Consider the following 18,922-nt stretch of genomic DNA (forward strand, 5'->3'; position numbering starts at 1 on the left):
ACTGCTTGCCGGCACCGTGACACGTTCTCTATCTCAGGGTGGCCAGTGACCAAGGCTAGAAGGAGGGAGGGAGAGCCGCAGCGATCACCTGCTCCGTTCCGAGAGGAGTCCCAGCTCCTCGAGGGGAGAAGGGTGGGCTGCAGGGCCCCCTCAGCGCACCGGCCCCACGGACGCCAAGGAGGAAGTCACTCTGAGCCCAAAACAAATCCAGTCTCCTGTCCCCGATGCGCCCCTCCGGCTCGCCCAGCACCCAGGGACCCTCCCTCAGGGACTGGCGCGTGCCCTTGTCCCTGCCTACCTCGCTCTGTGTCGTGACCCCGTGAGCGTTCGGACGCAGCTCGAAGGTGCTGCCTCAGAAGGCCGTTCTCTGTGCCCTCCAGGGCTTCCCGCCGGAGCGACTGTCCCCTCGACTCTGACTTCCCGCTCCCCCTCTGGATGGCCACTCCAAGAGCGCAGGGTCCCCTCCTTGTCACGGACATAAAATGAGAAGTTACAGGGAGCGGAGGGCATGCCACTGGGGTGCGATGAATGTGCTGAGAAGCACAGTCCCCTGGGTGTTCTCGAGAGGACGCCGGTGACAATCAGACCACTGCCTACTGAGCCGGGTCGCCAAGCTTCGCCTCACTGTCCTGCCCGGCATCTGGTTTCCGGACGGCCCGGGAGGGCGATGTCGAGTGGAGGGCGAACCGCGAAGCCACCACGGTTCTGCCACCGAAGAGCCGTGTGCCGGGGCCGCGTGGCCGCCACTGCCTGTCCTCACGTGCGGGGCGAGGCTCCTTCTCCTTCTGACTGACGTTCCGCGGCGTGGCGACACCGAGTGGCACCTCTGGCGACCGTGAGCGGCGTCTACGTGTTTCCATCTGGTCCTGTTGGCGAGGACGCTCAAACGCATTCGCCGTGGTGACACCGAGTGGCATCTCCGGTGACCGTGAGCGGCGTCTATGTGTTTCCGTCTGGTCCTGCTGGCGAGGACGCTCAAACGCATTCGCCATTCCGGGGGGCGGCGATGCCTCTGCCGGTTTCATAAAACGCTTTCTAAATGGAAGCGCACACGCCGAGTAAAGCGCCGTGGCTCAGGGGCGCACGCCACGGGGGTCGGTGGTTGTGCAGCCCCCGATGTCACCTCCGTGGGCCACCCGGGGCGCGCGCCTTCGTGCCGACCGCGGTTCCTGACGGCCGCGTGGGCGATGTCCGCTCGCGTGGTGACATGCAGAAACGGGCTGTCCTTGTCCATTTTCCTTCAGCGTTCCATCGTCTACGCACAGAATTTCTTTGCATGTCCTACTGAGGACGGACATTTAGGTCCTTCCCGACGCTTGGCAGTTGCGATGAGGCTTCTGCGGACGTTCCCCGGACATGTCTGTCCTGCACGTCTGTCGCGTCCAAACCCAGAGTGAGTCTCGGGTTCCAGAGAACGCGAAGTTTGGCTTCAAGCCTCTTCCAAAGCCGCCATCCGGACTCCGGCCCGCGGCATAGAGTGCGGTCCGCCCGCGTCTGAGCCTTTCCCGTCTGAACGTTCTGAGCATCGGCCGCATCGGATCCACGACCTGGGCACAGGACGGTCGTCGGCCTGGGGGAGGCGGCCTGTGGGGGACTGGGGTGCTCTCGCCCTTCAGAGCAGCTCCCCAGGCACTCGCCACAATGCTCGCTTTTCTTGGGGGCTCACATGGTTAGGGAGGCGGTTGCTGTTATTGGTATTCGATGGCGTAGGGCAGAAAGGCTCACAGGGCAGAAGGGATGCTGGCTCATAACAAGCTCTTAATGTCAAGGCCGGAGCCGAGACTCAGCAGCCTGGAACACGCACGGGGCCTCTGCTCCAGCTCGGCACAAGGTCTATAGTGGGCACACGGCCAGACGGGTCCCCAGAGCCGCCGGAGTCTGTGTTTGGGGGACGTGGCATGCGTTTCTGACCTGGGAGAGTCTACGTTTATGCCATGGTCAGTGGGACGGTTGGTAGGGACTCTGAGCGGTGGTGTCACCGCAGCTATGGCTCGTCTCCTGCCCTCTGCTGCCCTCAGGCCTGTTCCTCAGGCCTGGTCCAGAATCAGCAGGAGGGACAGCTGGTCCCTTCCATTCACTGGTGACAGTTCTGCCCTCCGGAGCCAGAAAAAGAAACGTAATGCTTTCCTGCCCGGCGTTTACCATGCTCCTTCTACGCGTCTCAGGCCCTCCTTCAAATATTTCTCGTCAACGTCTGACTTCCTCTCCATGTGGGCGGTTTTCTTTTCGAAAGAGAGACAGTACTGACCTCGAATACCGCCTGCTAACACGAGGTCTTGGCCACGCTGCCTCCGATGCAACGAGGCCAACGTGCCGATGGAAAATCTGCGGCCCCTCTCGCCGCGTGGCCTTGGGCTTGAGCTTCAGAGTCAGCCTGAGAGCTTTTCTCATCCACTACTGTTCAGCTCCGCGAGCCCGCCCCTCACATGTGCACCTTTGTCTCTCTGTAAACTTATGTGCACCTTTTCCTCCTCTTAGTTACATACTTTTAAAGTCAATGGCTGACGTGTCTAAGCTCTTGCAACTTTCCGCCAACCAGTAAGTTTCTACCGATTCTGAATATTTTCGAATCTGATGTTCTATTGTTTACTTTTGGCACCCTCGCTGGTACGGATGCCAAATACACTGATCAGGTTTGAGACATCATACCTAGAGATTTGTCTGTAGTTGGGTGCCAAGCAATTCATCAGCACCTTGGAGGAGATGAATCGACAGTTTAGAAACAACTCTATAGATTCACCTTCCTAGCTATCTTGTTAGTCGAGAGGCATCTAAATATTGATTAGTGATTCACACTGAATTGTCGGAAGATTCTTAGAAAATCCTTGGGTAGCTAGCACGAGTTCTGTTTGTGCTCTGCCTTTCGTGGGAGTTGTTTACGGACTGTCCTTACCTGGCAGTGTCTGGAGCGTGGGGCAGGTGCGTACTTTGGGGCCCTGGCTCGCATGCACGCGTGTCAGGAAACACTGCCTCCACTGAACTTCCTTACGGCCATGTTTTGGGGGACACGCGAGCAGTCTGCATGGGAAGGCCTCTCACCTTCTGACACAGTCATGGCATCTTTTATTTGCAAATGCGAGTGGAACTGTTTTCGAGGGACCTCTTAATAGATTGAGTTCTTTTCATGGTACTGAGAAGGATTATTGATTATTAGAAACATATAGAGAATGATACAACACTATCCAGCTATAATCACTAGAAATCAGACACAAAGAGGAAGTTTGAGAATCAACCCTTACATACTACCGGGTAAAGAAAACATCCAGACCACTGGGATCTTTACTAGTCAGGTGTATAGAATTTAAAATGAATGCTAATCAATATTTATTGATTAAAATTTAGCAATAATTCCAGCAAAACAAGAAAATCTACTGCATACCACAATAAAAACATAATTAGTAAGTTATCAGTCATTACCTATAGAATTTCTAACGTTAACTGTTCACGTAAGAGAGAGAAAGTAATTCCAAGCATATGTTTCTGCTTTTGTCCTTGGCAAGAGAATCATGAAGTATCAGGGTTGGAAAGAACAGATCTTCTGCTATTTTTTTTTTTCCTTATAAAAATGGAACGTTCTTACCTTGAAACTGAGCGTTAAATCCTTTGCGTCGATGGTTACTGTCCGACGTGAAATGGAGCCGCAGCCAGTTCTTGCTGCTGATGACGGGAGAGGGGAGGTTCATGCCAGTCAGCCTGGAGAAGAGAGAGAAAGACATCCCCCTTGTGAACCGACAGAGCAAATGTCTTATCTGAAACCCACTTTTAAGACTGACCGTGGACGATCTTTATTTTGAGATGCTTAAAACAGATGCCCTTTATTAGCTGCCTCGAAACCTTGAAACGGTTCAGATAATTTTATCTTTGCCCACAAACAAATGCTATATGTATTCTCCATGGAATGATAGCTTTCACAATATCTTACATTTTGACTCTTCTTCATTAATGATACACAAATGAGAAGATATTCTTTTGATTTTTTTTTTCATCAGGACCGCGATCATAACGAACTATAAACGGAAAAGAAAGGCAAATGATAAAAGTCTGCCATTCAGGATTTGAACACTCGATTCTGTTTCGCTGGAAGCAGACTCAAATAAACTGTCTGTCATGCTCGACGGCACGCCGTGTGTCCAGTGCTCTGGCTGCAGAATTCACAGCCAGGGCTTCTCCTACTGAGGGGTGGGTGGGGAGCGCTCATCAGAGGGGCGACAAGGGCTGACGGAGACATTCGAAATGGAATAAAACCGTGTTTGAGCAAAGGAGTATATTAAACACAATGAAATCTTTAAACATCAGACGCAGTCTCTGATTAAAAGATCTAGTCCACATTATAATGTGTAGTTTAGTTGTCAGACGAAAGCAGGTACTTCGCCCCTTACTCTTGACAAACCGTGTGTCACTACGAGGAGCCAGTGCCCTGTCAGGCAGCCCTTTCGGTCTCGGCCACTGGCGTAAGCATCATGGGCTCGGGCGGTGAGGCCCTGGCTCGCCTCGTGCCGGCTGAGGCGCAATGTGGCTGGGCCGCCTTTTCCGAACCTCGGTTTTCCAGACTTGAAAACAGCTGCATCGAGGTGCGGAGGTGGCTTCGCAGATGCGCCTGCGACTGACCCACAGCGCGTTTCTCACGCTACGTAACATGCGGCTACGCACCGTGCCGCTGCTCTGCGTCTCAGCGGGCGACCCCCATTTCAGTGATGCTCGTTAGTGTAGATGGCCTGCACGGATTTAGCCACCTGGCTGGCAGCTGGACCCCGCGGCGGCCTGTGTGGGCCAGCCCGCGGGCACCGCCGCTTCTGGTCAAGCAGGAAGTAGGGTTCCACATACAGGGTCCCCCTGCTCCCCCCTCTACCTGGAGGAAAAGCAGCATTGGATGGAATATGTCACCACGCTTTCCGATGTCAGGGTGTTCAGCTTCAATTTTCGGTGCAGAAACGGACAGTATCCTTTAAAAGTCCAAAGCCAAAGCCTGACTGTGACCAATGGCAACAGTGTTTCTGTCACCGTTTGGAATGATCCTTGGTGAGGGGAAGCACACGTCTGGGACCCGCCTGCCTGCTGGATTTGTGCAGTGTGACCGCTGGGGTCGGGCATGGCGGGTTCCAGGCGACATTTTGTCACTCTGGTATTTCATTTGAGGGCTCCCTGCCCCTGCCCCGTTTTCCTGGTGAGATTATGTTACAAATTCTGTTAGAAATAGGTCACCTACCTCTTTGCCTCATACTGGCCATGGCCAGGAGAGAAGTAAGATCTGCATTCAGCCCCCCGCAGCCTACTCAGCTCAAATACATTCTATTTACTGAAATTTTTATAACCGAAATCCATGTTTGTTCTTTGTTGTCTTAAAGATAATTATTTGTTCTGAAGTAGATTCTCAGAGCGGTTCCCGTCCCAACATCAAGGCGGAAATGTGTTTCGGCTGTTTCAACACTAGCGTCCCCCACAATTACCCTCCTCACCCCACGCTTTCCAAACGCCTGCCTTTCAAAACACCCGCTTTTCCAAACGCCCGTTTGGATTGAGTCAACACGCTCCCCTGCAGTGGGCCACATAGGGACGTTTGAGGGGGTGTGAGTCATACGGTCTCTGTTTCAACTGTCCAGCTGTGTCCTTATGTAAATGCAGCCACGAGATCGGGTGGTTGGGGCCCCGTGACACTTTGTTAATGGGCATTGACATTTGTAGTTCATTTATTTTTTCTGGGTTAAAAAAAATATATTACACTCTTAATGTTTTTTTTTTTCAGCCACTTAATAAGATAAAAAACTATTCTTAACTAATGGGTCAGATTAGAACAATAGCCTGTGCCCATTGTTCGCTGGACCTGCTTTAGTGCATACGAGGCGATTTGTAAAAATGCTGGGCGGGAAGATGGTGAGATGATGTACATCCAGCTACCTTTCATAACCAACGTTTCAAAAAGTTTCGAAAGCGGGTAACTCCTGTACAGGCTCCTCCCACACAGAATCAAAGGCGAGGATTTGCAACAGTTACACTTTCCGTGGTTAGAGCCAAGCCCTGCAAATGTGTCACACTCCAGAGCGGGCTGTGCATAGGTTTCTCGATTTGGCTGAGAGAATTAGACAAATGTCCATGTCCTCTCCTTCGGGGGTGTCAGGTGAGGTGGTTGTTCTAAAGAAGATCTGTCCTTAGAATTGTGAGTTTTTCTGTCACCTTCCATAGGGTTGGGGCTGACCTCTGAGCTGTCATTCAGCAGAAAGATTATATTATACAATCAATTATTCATTCATTACAAACTAATTCTAAAAAATTGATTAGCACACAAACCAGCGGTTATGTTGTGGATTCACTAAGACCCCGGATGGTTCAGTTGAGATTTAGAGTTACAGAATTCACCTGGGCACCTCTCTGGTAATGCCTCCCGAAAGTGCGCCCATCCAAATCCCAGAACCTGTGACCGTGTCACCTCGTGTGGCAAAAGGGCACTTTGAAGGTGTGACAAAGTTACAGACCATGAGATGGAGCGATTATCCCGAATTATCAGGTGGCCCAATGGAATCAAAAAGATCCCCAAAAGTGGAAGACAGAAGCGGAAGAGAGCCCGAGGGAGAACGAGAAGCTGCGGATGAAGGTCGGGGGGACCCATGCGAGACCCCCCCACCGTGCTCGCCGACCTCGGAGGAGGGGGAGGGGCCGCGAGCCAGGGGCCAGGTGCCTCTGGAAGCCGGAAAAGGCCATGAAATGCATTCAGTTCTCCTAGAGCCTCCGGGAGGAAACAGACCCGTCGACACGTGGATTTTATTCCGGCAAAACCTACGTAAGATGGACAACCTGCAGGACACCGAGGTAATAAATTCGTGCTGGTTTAAGCCATCGGGTTTGTGTTAATTTGTTGTGCTGGCAATGACGAATAAATGCAACATATGTACATCCTACTTCATAATAGAACAGCCCAGGAAGCGGGAACGTGCAGCAGAACGTGCCAACAGCCATAGCAAGCCAGAGCGGTTGGAACCCTGTCTATGATCACCGGGGACTGGACACCCATCGCTGCTGGAGCGAGGCCTTCCGAAGTCCCCTCCAGATCTTAGCTGTATTGCTGCGAAGTCTGCTGCACTTGGTTTTCGAAAATAGTTTTGTAAATGAGAGGTAGATTGCGGGGCAATAACGGAGAATTCGCATGAATACTGAGCTAAGATACGAGGCAGGGACATTTTAAAGGGAAAAGAGGACGTGATGTCAGGGAAACAGGTGTCTGTGTCCATGAGTTCGTGATACACGGACTCTTTTCTTTTTTATCCTAAACATATAGGAACAAAGGACAATGCCCTGGTGAAATCAGGCGAATCAAAGACATTTGGACTTAGATGAAAAGGAGGATGGGAGGAGAAAGAACGTCTCCACGTGACTGGCTGAGAGGCTGTTCCGGAGCCGGCCCTGGCTGCGGTCCATCTCCGGAGCATCGCAAACTAGGGCAGGGAACCCGTGAAGTGGGACAGCGAGAATCCTGAGCAGTCCCTGCAGAGACGGCTAAAGGAATGCGTACTTCTTGTTTGTTTGTTTGTTTGTTTGTTTGTGTTTCCAAGTATGCCAAATTAAGCAAGTTAATCCATTGGCAAACTCGTTTCTTTTAAAAGGTTCAAGACTTTGCCTCCGCCAGCGGCAAAGATGGATGTGGCACTCGCGGGATGTTAAGTCAGGCGGCCCCTCTTTGAGCCAAAACGGAACGGGCCAGGCTGTTCCACTCTCTCCAAATAGCTTTACCATGAATGTTACGATTCTATCTCTATGATACTCGTAGCTTCTTCCTTCCCTTAACCTCCGTCACCCTCGCTTTTCCTATGTGATATCAGGGGGTCGAGCACATTCTTCTCGAATATTACACCCCATTCATTTTACTTACATAACTGGAAGAATGTAGAGTTGACTCAGCAAGATAGTTTTCCAAAATGCATTTGGAAACGCTGGCGTTTTGTGAGAGTTCTGTCTGAATTTCTTGGACGTTAAGCCAGATTTCCTATTTCTCCAGGAAATCATCAACATCGTTGGGTGTGCTCGTAGTTAAACCTCTTTACGGTGACTAAGAAGCGGGAACGCGTTCATGCCCCCGACACAGGCGGCGAATTCCCCCGCCTCCCCAAGGAGACTGCAGCATGTAATAAACCTATTGCCTCGAAGAGATCGATGGTCAGTTTGGGGAGAAAGCCGTTTAGAAATGTATTATTTTTTTCCTGTGCTCTCACGGACACGCAATTAACATGATTCGAAGTGCTGTTTAATTTACCTCTGTTTTCTCAAAATGAAATAGAATTATCTGATCAAACAAAGTGTTTCTGAAATGTCATATGTCTAATCGGTTCTTCTTTGCATTACTAGTGAAATCTACTGTCTCGTGGACATATGTCGAGTTCCTAAGGCTGCTGTTCTGAGTCTTATTTTGGACACTGAAGAAAATAACAATGGAAATAAGAGGTAGCCTTTCCCTAGGAAGAAGACGAAAAACGAAAGTTATAGAAATGTAACACACGTGCATATACGCACATACTATTGTTCCACATTTGTATACAAATATTTCTGGAAATTTATTCTGAAAGTTTCACACACACACATATACCCTCAGGAAAAAGCAACGAAACACAGACTGCGAACCACCCATGGTGGACGGAAAAGCATCTCACAGAAGACGCATCCCAGCTCTTCCTGTCTTCGGAATTAACGCGTCGCACCGGCCCCCGTCACGCTGGCGGCGTCGTGGAGAGGGGCCTCTCGGGTCCTCTCTCCTGCACAGCACGTTTTCCCCTCTTCCCCCCTCAACCGGCACTTTGGCAGATGCTGTCACAAGCACGTGCGGGCTCCGCCCCGCCCCCCGGTAAGATGCACTCTGACGGGGAGTGTCACCTCTACGGCGTCACCTCTCTGTGCCCTGGGATAGCTGAGCTTTTCGCAAAAGTGACTTCCAGTCCCGTGAGCCCGGTCCCCCCTCCAGGGCTGTGCCTCACCTCCCACCCTGCGTCCGCCCGCCGCGGTCTGTGCCCCCACATGGTCTCTGCACCTGCAGGCAGAGCTGCACCCCGCTCGCCCGCTGGGAACCCCACGCTCATTCCTGGGCAGGATGCTGGCTCGCTGCTCTTCCGGCTGGGGTCTGCTCCCCCACCGACCACCCTGCTCTGACAGTCCTCAGTCGTCCAGTTGGTCTCAGACCGTGGCACTCGGTCTCAGAGGGCCTGACTTGACCACAGAGATGAGGCTCCCAGCTCCTGGCCCCTGCAGTGCAGACACCTCACAAAAAGGGTGACCTGATTGCCTGTGTGATGGTTCACTGAGGGGCCATCTCTCCTGGGGCACTGACGCCCTGTCACCACTGGCCGCCAGCACTTGGCAAGGTGCTGGGCATACAGTACTCATAAGCTCGACACACAGCAGGGGACAGAACAGCATGGGGGGCAGCCCTCGCGGCCCCACCCAGGCCCAGGCCCATGCCGCACGCTCCATGAAAGCTGTCAGTCACCCTGTGAAGCCAGGCTGCAGTGTGTTTGTGGCCGGTGTCTCTACGGGGTGAATTACACTCCTAGAGCCTCAGAGCTGCGCTGAGTAGAGACGGGGAGCTCGGAAAGCACCGTGGTTCCTGCCCGGGGGACGAAGGTCTCCCCGCCCTGCCCCACACGGCACCGGCCCCGCTCCGAACCTGCTGTGCGTGGGTGCGGGAGTGGCCTGCCCCGCGCCCAACTGCACATCTGTCCCCTCTCCTTTGATTTCCTGAGGAAATCAAAGCTCATGACCCGTCTGCCCAGACACGCCCTCAGCTCCCTGCCCACACGCACACTGGCCACACTGTGCCCTTGGCTTCCTGGAGGCAGCCGGCCCCGGCAGTGCCATCCTGGCCGGCAGCGGGTCCAAGGCCGGGGTGCGGCTCCCACACCCCACGACGCCTGGGCGCCGGGGACACAGTCCCGCGCTCCATCGCTCCGCTGTGGCCTGAACCCTGCAGTGCCGGCCCGGCCTCTCCTTTCTTCTGACTGAGCTGGGCCTGTGTCCCCGCCGGACCCTCTGCCCGCCACCGGTGCTGCGGTGAAGGTCCCCTAGTCGTCCGTGAGCGTCTCTCGGACCCGCTCTGCGGAGGTCTGACACACACTGCCGGAAACAGAGCTCGCTCAGCAGACATTTCCAGACAACCTAGTGCGCGGCTCCGCCCCAGGCCCGGGAGATAAAGACACGTGGGTGACGGCCACTCAGCTCACAGTACCGGGGTTCGACTGCTTGGGGAGGGGGGGAGACCCCTCGCGAGATGCGATGTCTGAGCCGAGACTTGTCGGCTGGGGACCAGGCCGGCAGACAGGGCGGCGGAGCGAGGGCGTGGTCACCGGGGGGCACAGCCGTGGGGACATCTGCGCCACGTGACAGCCCCCGCCCTTTCCGCAAGCACCTCGGGGCTCTAAACCACCGAGGAAGAGGCCGCGTTCCCCGCCTGGGCTCGAAGTCGCCTCACGGGACGACTCTGCGTTCCTCCCGCGCGTCTCCCGGTGCCCGCCCCGGGCGCCCGGGTGTCGCCCTCCTGGATGACCACGGCGCCTTGCGACTCCCCGCGCGCCACGCCGCTGGGCCCTCGCGTCCCTGTGCCCCTCCGTCCACAGCCCTCGGCTCACGTCGCCTGCTCAAATCCTCCCCACATTTCAAAACTTTTGCCAAAGATACCGCCTCCGAAAATCCTCCTCGTCGTATTTAGTGGAATTCGCCACCCGCACCTCACGACCCTTCGCGCGTGCGCATGTGTCTCCATGGCAACCACGGCCCGGCTCACACCACTGGTGGCTGTGGTCCAGCTGCGTCCCCCGCCGAACTGTGAGCGCACTGAGGGCGCAGCTGGCTTCTTAGCGACGTCTCTAACCCCCGCAGCACTGAGCGTACACCTGTCTCAGTAACTCCGTTTTAAATCGTTGCTGTTTTCATTTGTGTTCATGACATAAGCTACTGAGACGGCAGCGGACACCCAGACGAGGCAGCGTGAAGGTCATTGAGAGGGAGCCACTCATCGCTTTCGCCCGCATTATGACCCGCCGAGTGCAAACGCCACTTGGGTCAGACCTGGCGTCCTTGGAGCCCGGACCGGGACACAGGACTCACTTATGAGAGTAAGGACGTTGTCTGTGTCAAGGAAGGAGCTGAAGGAGGACAGAACCTTCTGGAGACGAGGCAGAGGTGCCTGGCACCGACAACAGTGATCGGGAGTGGGTCATAAACGTCCAGGACTTCAGCGATGCAGGCACTGGGACGAAGCCAACCGTCCACAGAGAGGGTCACTTGGGAGAGAATGTGACCAACGCTTGAGGACTAACCTCAGAGAATGAGGGCCAATGTCGGAACGAAGCCGGGGAATGACTCAGACAGACGCTTAATCGGATGAGACACTTCAGAGGCCGCGCCTCGGCGGAAAGCCCTCCGGCCTCTCGTCCACCTGGGCCACCGCGGAGCGAGGCCACCACAGAAGAGCTTTCGACCGGGGAATCCCTGCACGGCCGTTCGGCGTGGAAACGGCCGGCTTCGCGTGTCCACCGCGTCGCGTCTGGTATTAAGGATCTGAGCTGCAATGAGCCAGGCCGGACGTAAGTCACCTGAAGCCTGCGTCTTACCCTCTGCTCCATCTGCCCTCCGCCAGGCGGATTCCGGCTGCCAGTGAAGACGCATCTGAGCTCTGCCGACAGGGACAAAACGTCCTTTGCTTCCTGTTTCACTTGGACTTTCAAAAACAGTTGATAGGCCGCGCTAGGCATGGGTGAGTATCGATATTGTTTGTTGATTATTGAAAAAAGACTATCTACAAACAGATCTCTATAATAAACACATGCACAGTCAATGCTCTAAGACAAATGATAAAAAGCTTGCAAAATGGCATTGGATTTCTGGGTCACTGACCGTTTCCTCTTTGACAATTTTTTTTTAGAAATACGTATTCTTTAAGACACTGCGAATAATATTTTCCCCTCAGTCTTGGGGTGAGGCGAGTCTCGTTTTAGCCCAAGTCAAGAGTCTGGAATGAGTTGATATTTTTTCAAGTGACCCTCTTACGTCACTTGCCATATGACATATACGGTATGCGGCCAGTGGGTCAGAATCTCACACGCCTGGGGCAGGGCGAGCCTGGCCGACGTTGTCACGCGGGACCCGGGCTGCACAGCCTTGGCACCGAGATAGATCATCACATCCGCGGCACACGTACACCGCTGCCCAGCACTGTAGGCCTCGTTAAACCTCACGCGGGGACATGTCACCCTTGGCTTTGGGCTGCGGCTGGCGTGATCGCCGGGTTGACTTACGTCACACATGCCGTCATAGAAAGCCAGCTCCCTCCACACTCAGGGCTCCGGGCGGAGCGGGCCTCACGGAAGCCGCTTCCCGCCCCCATGTCCACGTCTCTGGGGTCCTACAGCCATCAAGCTTACAGCCTTTGGAGTCAGCTGACCTGGATTCAAATCCAGTCACGCCCCACTCCCCGTTGGGTGGCCACAGGAATGTACTCAACTCACCTGACCCTCCAGCCTCATCTGTGTGAATAGTCACATGCGCTACGTGGACCGGACACTGTGGGTGCCTCTCGAGCATGCTCTTCCAAGTCCTGCTCCCGGGCAGGTTCCATCTCGTACTCCCTGCCACCAACCCCCTGCTGCAGGTGATTCAGACGAGGGTGACTGCTTGCTGCCCTTGTCCACACGCACACGTGCGCACACACACACACACACACACAGATATGTTTGTATGTATGTTAAAACTTTTCCCAGCATGTTAACATTTTTCCATTTCGCATTGGTGAGGAGACTATTACCTCATTAATTTGTCATACGTGTTGATTACGTCCTATGTCCCAGATGTTGTGTGACACACCAGGAATGCGAAGCTGAACGTGTCTTTGGTTTCACAGAGTTCATCGTCGATCCAGCTGAGGCATATGATGGGCTGAATTGTGGCCCACGAAATCCTCACGTTGACATTCTAAATACAAGCACCTCAGAATGTGGCCGTACTTGGTGATAAAATCTTTGAAGAGGTGGCCCTGATACCCCATGACCGGTGTCCTCATAAGAAGAAGACATGACACAGACATGCACGGAGGGACAGCCGTGTGAGGACACGGGAGAAATGGCCGTCTGCACACGCAGGGAGAGGCCTGGGACGGACGCTTCTCCCAGCCCATGAAGGAGACATTTCTAATGACTCTCTGATCTCAGACGTTCGTGTCCGGAACTGTGAGACGACATGTTTCTGCCGTTAGGCCTCTCGGTCTGTGTGTCCTTGTTGTGGCCCCAGCAACGAACACAGGAGTCAGGACCGAGCTACCGACTGGCCCACGGGACAAGGGCTGTGGTGGTGTCTGCAGACGCCCGCTTACGCAGGAGCCGCACCCCATCAGACCGAAGGGTCGTGACCCCAGGGGACTTCCTGCAGGGAGAGAGGCATAAATACCCAGGGGAGGGAGTGGGTGACCAGGGAGATGCAGCAGGAACCCAGGGATGCAGACGTCAAGGGCAACTCAGAAAAACGTGTCCTCGAGGGTGATCGAGAAGGAGTGTCCAGCGAGTTAGGGACGCTGGTGGCCCAGAAGCCACGGGACCGACCCGGCAGCCTCCGAGAAGGATGTTGTCAGCTTCCAGAACACAAAATAGCCAACAACGGCCTGGTGGAGACACATGCTCCGGCTCTGGCCAGGTGAGAATCAGTGACCAAAGAGGACAGTTGCTGTGACACCTCACTCAGCGAGCTGTCCGCGCGGGCTGTGGCAGCTCGTGACAGCTTTGCTGGGTGGAGTCATCTTGCTCGTAGGTCCTGGCTTTTCATCACTTTAGATATTTCCTGTCAGTCCCTTTTGGCTGCATCGTTTCTGTTGAGAAATCAGCTGTCAGTCTTATGAGCTCCCATGTAGGTAACTAACTGTTCTTCTTCTGCTTCTTTTAACATTCTTTGTCTTTAACGTTTGGCATTTTACTAATGACGTGTCTTGGTGTGGGCCTCTTTGGGTTCATCTTGTCTAGAACTCTCTGTGCTTCCTGGGCTGGTACATCTATTTCCTTCACAGGTTAGAGAAGTTTTCTGTCATTATTTCTTGAAATATGTTTCTAATTCCTGGCTCTTTCTCTCCCTCTGGTACCCCTAGGATGCAAATGTTGATACGCTTGCTATTGTCCCAGAGTCCCCTTAAACTATCGTTATTATTTTTTTTTTTTGGATTCTTTTTTATTGCTACTGCTCCAATTGGGTTTTCTGGTACCTTATGTTCTGAATCACTGATTTGATCCTCTGCTTCGTCTAATCTACTGCTGATTCCCTGCATTTTTCATTTCCGGTATTATGTTCTTCGTTTCTGACTGGTTCCTTTTTATGTTTTCTATCTCCGTTTTTACATTTTCTGCCTCTTTAAGCTCTCGCTGAGTTCATCCACACTTCCCCTAAGTTCATCGAGCATCTTTAAGACCAGTGCTTTGAATTCCGCCTCTGGCATGTTGCTTCCCTCCGTTTTGTTTAGTTCTTTGTCCGGAGCTTTGTTCTGATCTTTCATTTGGGACGTGCTCCTTTCGTCTCCCCATTTTTCCCACCTCCCTTGTCTGTTTCTATGCATGAGGTACGGCTGCTATGTCTCCCGGTCTTAGTAGAGTAGTCGTATGTGACAGGTGTCCTGTGAGGCCCAGGGGCACAGACTCCTCAGTCACCGAAGCTGGATGCTTCGGGTGTGTCCCTTGTGTGGGTTGCGTGTGATATTTTGTTGTGGTTGCGCTTCGGTTGCTGTCTGCTCATCAGTGGGATGGATTGGTCCTTGGGCTGATGGGCTGCGAGGACTGGCCGTGACCACAGTGGAAGAGCCGTTGGGCAGGGCTGACCCCACAGAGCGGGATTCGGCCTAGCAGGGCTCTGGTGTCTTTCCATTGTGTCCTTTGGGCGTGTCATCCTCAGATGTGACCCCGGGTGGTGTTCTGGCTCAGATCTAAACTGGCTACGGGGCATGCAGGCCAGGGCCTCCTAGAAGGAGACCCCATCGCAGGCCAAGTTCAGCTGTAGCCTGTGCCCTGCCTAGGGCCACCTGGCAGGAGCCACCAAGCAATCCGCATATGGTCGCCACCTACGCTGGGGCTTAGAGGTGCCTTGAGAGGCCAAGTGTGAACTGAGTCCGCTTTCACTAGTGCCGGGCTTGGGGCTGCTCAGGAAGAGGTACGGCGCAGGTGGAGGCCAGATGCTGCTTGTTTGGGGTTTGTGAACCTTGGAGAGATTTTAGGAAAGCCCGCGGCATAAGCCTAGACAGGCTGTTTGTACGGAAAATCCACTGGGGGTGGCTTGGGTGTGCCGGCATGTCGGGAGGGGCGGGGCCTCAGGTAATCACCTGGGCAGGGCTAGCAGCATTAGCCAGATCGATGGAGAGTTAGGTATGGTGTCACCTGTGGCTGTATGCCAGGTGTGGGAGGGCTCAACAAAGGAACAGTGGCTTCCGCCAGCGCTTCTGTCTGGGAAGGAGCTGCCCCTCCAGCTCTCACCCTGAAGCCCAACACCTCAGTCCCTCTCCGTGTGTCCCTGGGTCCTTTCGAGCTACGCCTCCAGTGCTGGTGCTCAGAACAAGTGAGTCCATCACTGGTAAGTCCACCCGCAGCATCATTAAGAGAGACATCTGGCTCTCCAGCCATCCTCCGTGTCACTCAGACACACTCTCCACCGGTTTTCACAGCTAGAGGTGTGGAGACTTCTCTTCCTGGCACTGGAACCCTGGGCTGGAAGCCCAGTGTGGGGCCAGGACCCCTCGCTCCTCCGGGGAGACCTCCACAGCCCAGACATCCCTCCGAATTCTCAACCGCCACATGCAGGTGTGGGACCAGCCTGTTCCACGTCTCTGCCTCTCCTAGCAGTCTCGAGGAGGCCTCTTCTGTGTGTTCCCAGGTGTAGGACTTCTGTTCAGCTAGACTTCAGGTGACTTCCAACGATGGCGGTTCTGTAGTTGTGATTTTGATGCGGTCTTGAGAGGAGGTGAGCAGCGCATTTACCTACTCTGCTGTCTTAACCGGAAGCCTGATCAGAATTCTTAAGTGTCTTTTTGCCATTCTAGCAAAGATTAATAATTTCCTTATTAGTATATTAACCGAGTCGGTATAGCACACATTAGCACAGTCTTAGAAATGCTAAGGCTTATCCTAAGCATTGCCCTCAACTTTATTGACTAAAGCGTTCTCTTGAATGCTAATCTAAGAAAAAGATTATGGAGGTTTCAGGAAATATGGATCCTAATGTTATTAAATATGTTCTTTTAAGGAGAACACACTCAGTAGTTGGTTGTTGCTTAGTCATTCAAATGCATGTGTTTTAAATTTACTTATTTTAAAATTTTTACTTTACGTTTTATTTTTTCCAGATTTATTGAGGCATAGTGGCCAAATAAGAACTGCATGTATTCAGGCACAAATGTGATAATTTCACATACGTATACACTGGGCGACGGTTACCAGCATTAAGCCAATAAACACACGCAGCATCTCAGATAGGTACATTTCTGCGTGTGAGGGAGAACTTCGGAGTTCTGGCCTCTTAGTGGATTTACGGTATATGAAACAGTATTCTTAACCGCACATCCGTCCCTGGAACTCATGCATCTTGCAGCAGGAGGCTTATCCCGTTGGACCGACACCCCGCATTTCCCGCGCCCCAGCCTCACTGCCCCGCTCCCTGCGTCTGTGAGTTTGACCGCTTTAGATCCCACGCGAGAAGATCGTTCACTTTTGTCTTTCCGTGTCGGCTTATTTCGCTTACCCCGATGTCCTCCAGGTTCATCCATCTCCAGGTCTGAGAGGAGGTGGCCATTGACCGTTTATTCGTCTAGGTATTTTTTTTTTTTTTAATTTGCCTTGGAATAGGTGTTTTTCTCCCATTTTATAGATAAAGGACGAGGCACTACAATCACGGAGCATGGTTTTGGATTTAGCGTATAGTACATGACAGGCATATTTGTTTAGTGAATGTGGAACGTCGAGTCCATCGCCTGTTGGATTCTGCAAATGCGCATCGGTGCAAGTCTGCGGGGCTGCAAGGGCTGGCGAGAGATGAATCGCATCCTGGTTTACGGCTGCCTCGCCCGCTGAGCTGACCTCCTCCAGGCTTGTAAATTCTGGGCGCTTCTTGAAAGGCGCAGAGCTCGAGTCAGCTCAGCAACAGGTGAGCCAGGTGACCCTGGGAGAATTCGCTGCAAGAACTTCAAGACGGCCTCTCTCCTCAGGTGAGCTGCAGACAGCGCTCTGCCTTTGAGTTAAGTTCCTGCCAGCGGGTCGAACACCCTGTGTGAGCCACTTAACTCTCAAGGCAGAGGGAGGCGGGAGTCTGTCCAGGCTGCTCAGCAGAACGAATTCCACATGGGGATGCCACCTCATTGCAAATGACAGGATTTTCTTCTCTTTATGGCTTTTACAGTTGTGCAATATTCCATTTTTTATATGTATAGAGATATATATCACATTTTCTTCACCCGAGTTCAGCCTGCTTAGTCCTTATCGCTCCCCAGAATGTGTCGTATGTGGGTGGAGGGTACGAAAAGTGTGGGCCTTCCCAGGGCCACGCACCTCATGCCTGGGGTGGGGGGAAAGTTGCTCAGACACCAGCAGGGGCAGGGGGTTGGGGGGGGGTGGGGTAGTGGAGTGGGAAAGGGGTTTGGAGTCAATATGAATGGTCAGAGTCAAGGGAAGTGTAATTATTAGCGCTTTCTTGTTAATAATTACATTACAGAGTCAAACTGATTGAGAAACCACGAATACTTATATTTTTCTTCTTGCCATTTTTCTATGAACATTAACATCCACAGAAACGCCGGTGGGGCTTAAACCCCTTGAAGAAAACAACTCTAACCAATTACGTCTTCCCTGAACGTGAGGAACAAGATAACATATAGTTGGATCGTGGACTCTAGTTATGACACTTTTCAGAAATGTTGAAAGGTTTTTTTAAAACAAAGTTGTACCAAATTGGAAACAATATTCGTTAAATATTATATTGAAAAGCATTTGCTGGCACAAAAGAATATTCCAGAGAGATCCAGCTGTAAGTAGCATCCTGGACTGTTTTTATTCCACGATTAATGATTAAATAATAGGTAAGCAAGTATTAATAATGATAAATTCATAAATAACACATCTAATATTCTAAATGCTTTTCTATATGGACATGTATAGGTGTAGGTAAATATAAAAATGGTGTGCCTATTTACGTTCCATTTAAAAATCTACATTTCTCTCTCTAAGAGAGCATCATTACCCTTTCTACAGGAATACATATAATTTGTGACTTTTATGTACTATCATATCGAATGAGTATTTACCTAAATAAAGTTATATTAAATAAATAAGCTGTCACTTATTTAACCCATGCTCTGGTGCGGCTACTTGATTTATCTGTGACAAGTGCATTTCGAATCATGGCCGTCATTTCCTTCAGATCAATTCCTGGAAGTAAGGGTCAGAGGGATGCGTTTTTTTAGGACTCTTGTCTGCGTGTTGCAAGACGGTCCGTGAACACAAAGGCTCTGGGAAGAAGCCTTTCGAAGGTCCTCCATGCGTTTACGCCGTGGCCTTTCCGCGCCTTGGTTTCGGATGGGCGGCGGCCGTGTCCGTGACCCGAGGTGCGCATGGCTCACTTCTCTGCTTCGCTGCTACCGCCTTCCTCACGTGGGAGCCGTCTGTGCGCTCGCTCTGCCTGGGACGTAAAGCTACCTGGGGCCACAGCACATGCAGTATGGGTACGGGTCCCCTCTGTTACGACTCCCTGTGAAATAGGTCTGTACGTGGCTTCCTTTACTCGACACGCCACGAATAAAACCCTAGGAAGTGTTCAGAGCCTCCTCGCACACTTAGAACAGCTGTCAAAGGGCCTGGCAAGGAAAATCGCTTTGTTTTTTTTTTTTTTCCCCGTCATCACTGACTGATCAACCCAAAGCCTTGTGATACGTATTTCCTAA

At 52.5% G+C, this 18,922-nt stretch overlaps 1 protein-coding gene across 1 annotated transcript in view; it reads right to left on the reverse strand.

Moving 5' to 3' along the window:
* LOC111729502 (CUB and sushi domain-containing protein 1-like) overlaps window positions 1-18,922 on the reverse strand; it is a 920,340-nt gene that overhangs the window by 3,720 nt on the left and 897,698 nt on the right. The window contains exon 7 of the mRNA XM_023520436.1: window positions 3,581-3,693. Coding sequence (XP_023376204.1) covers window positions 3,581-3,693 — 113 coding nt within the window. The remainder of the gene's footprint in view (window positions 1-3,580; window positions 3,694-18,922) is intronic.

The sequence above is a fragment of the Pteropus vampyrus genome, unplaced genomic scaffold (genome assembly GCF_000151845.1).
Source record: "Pteropus vampyrus isolate Shadow unplaced genomic scaffold, Pvam_2.0 Scaffold264, whole genome shotgun sequence".
Taxonomy (NCBI): Eukaryota; Metazoa; Chordata; class Mammalia; order Chiroptera; family Pteropodidae; genus Pteropus; species Pteropus vampyrus.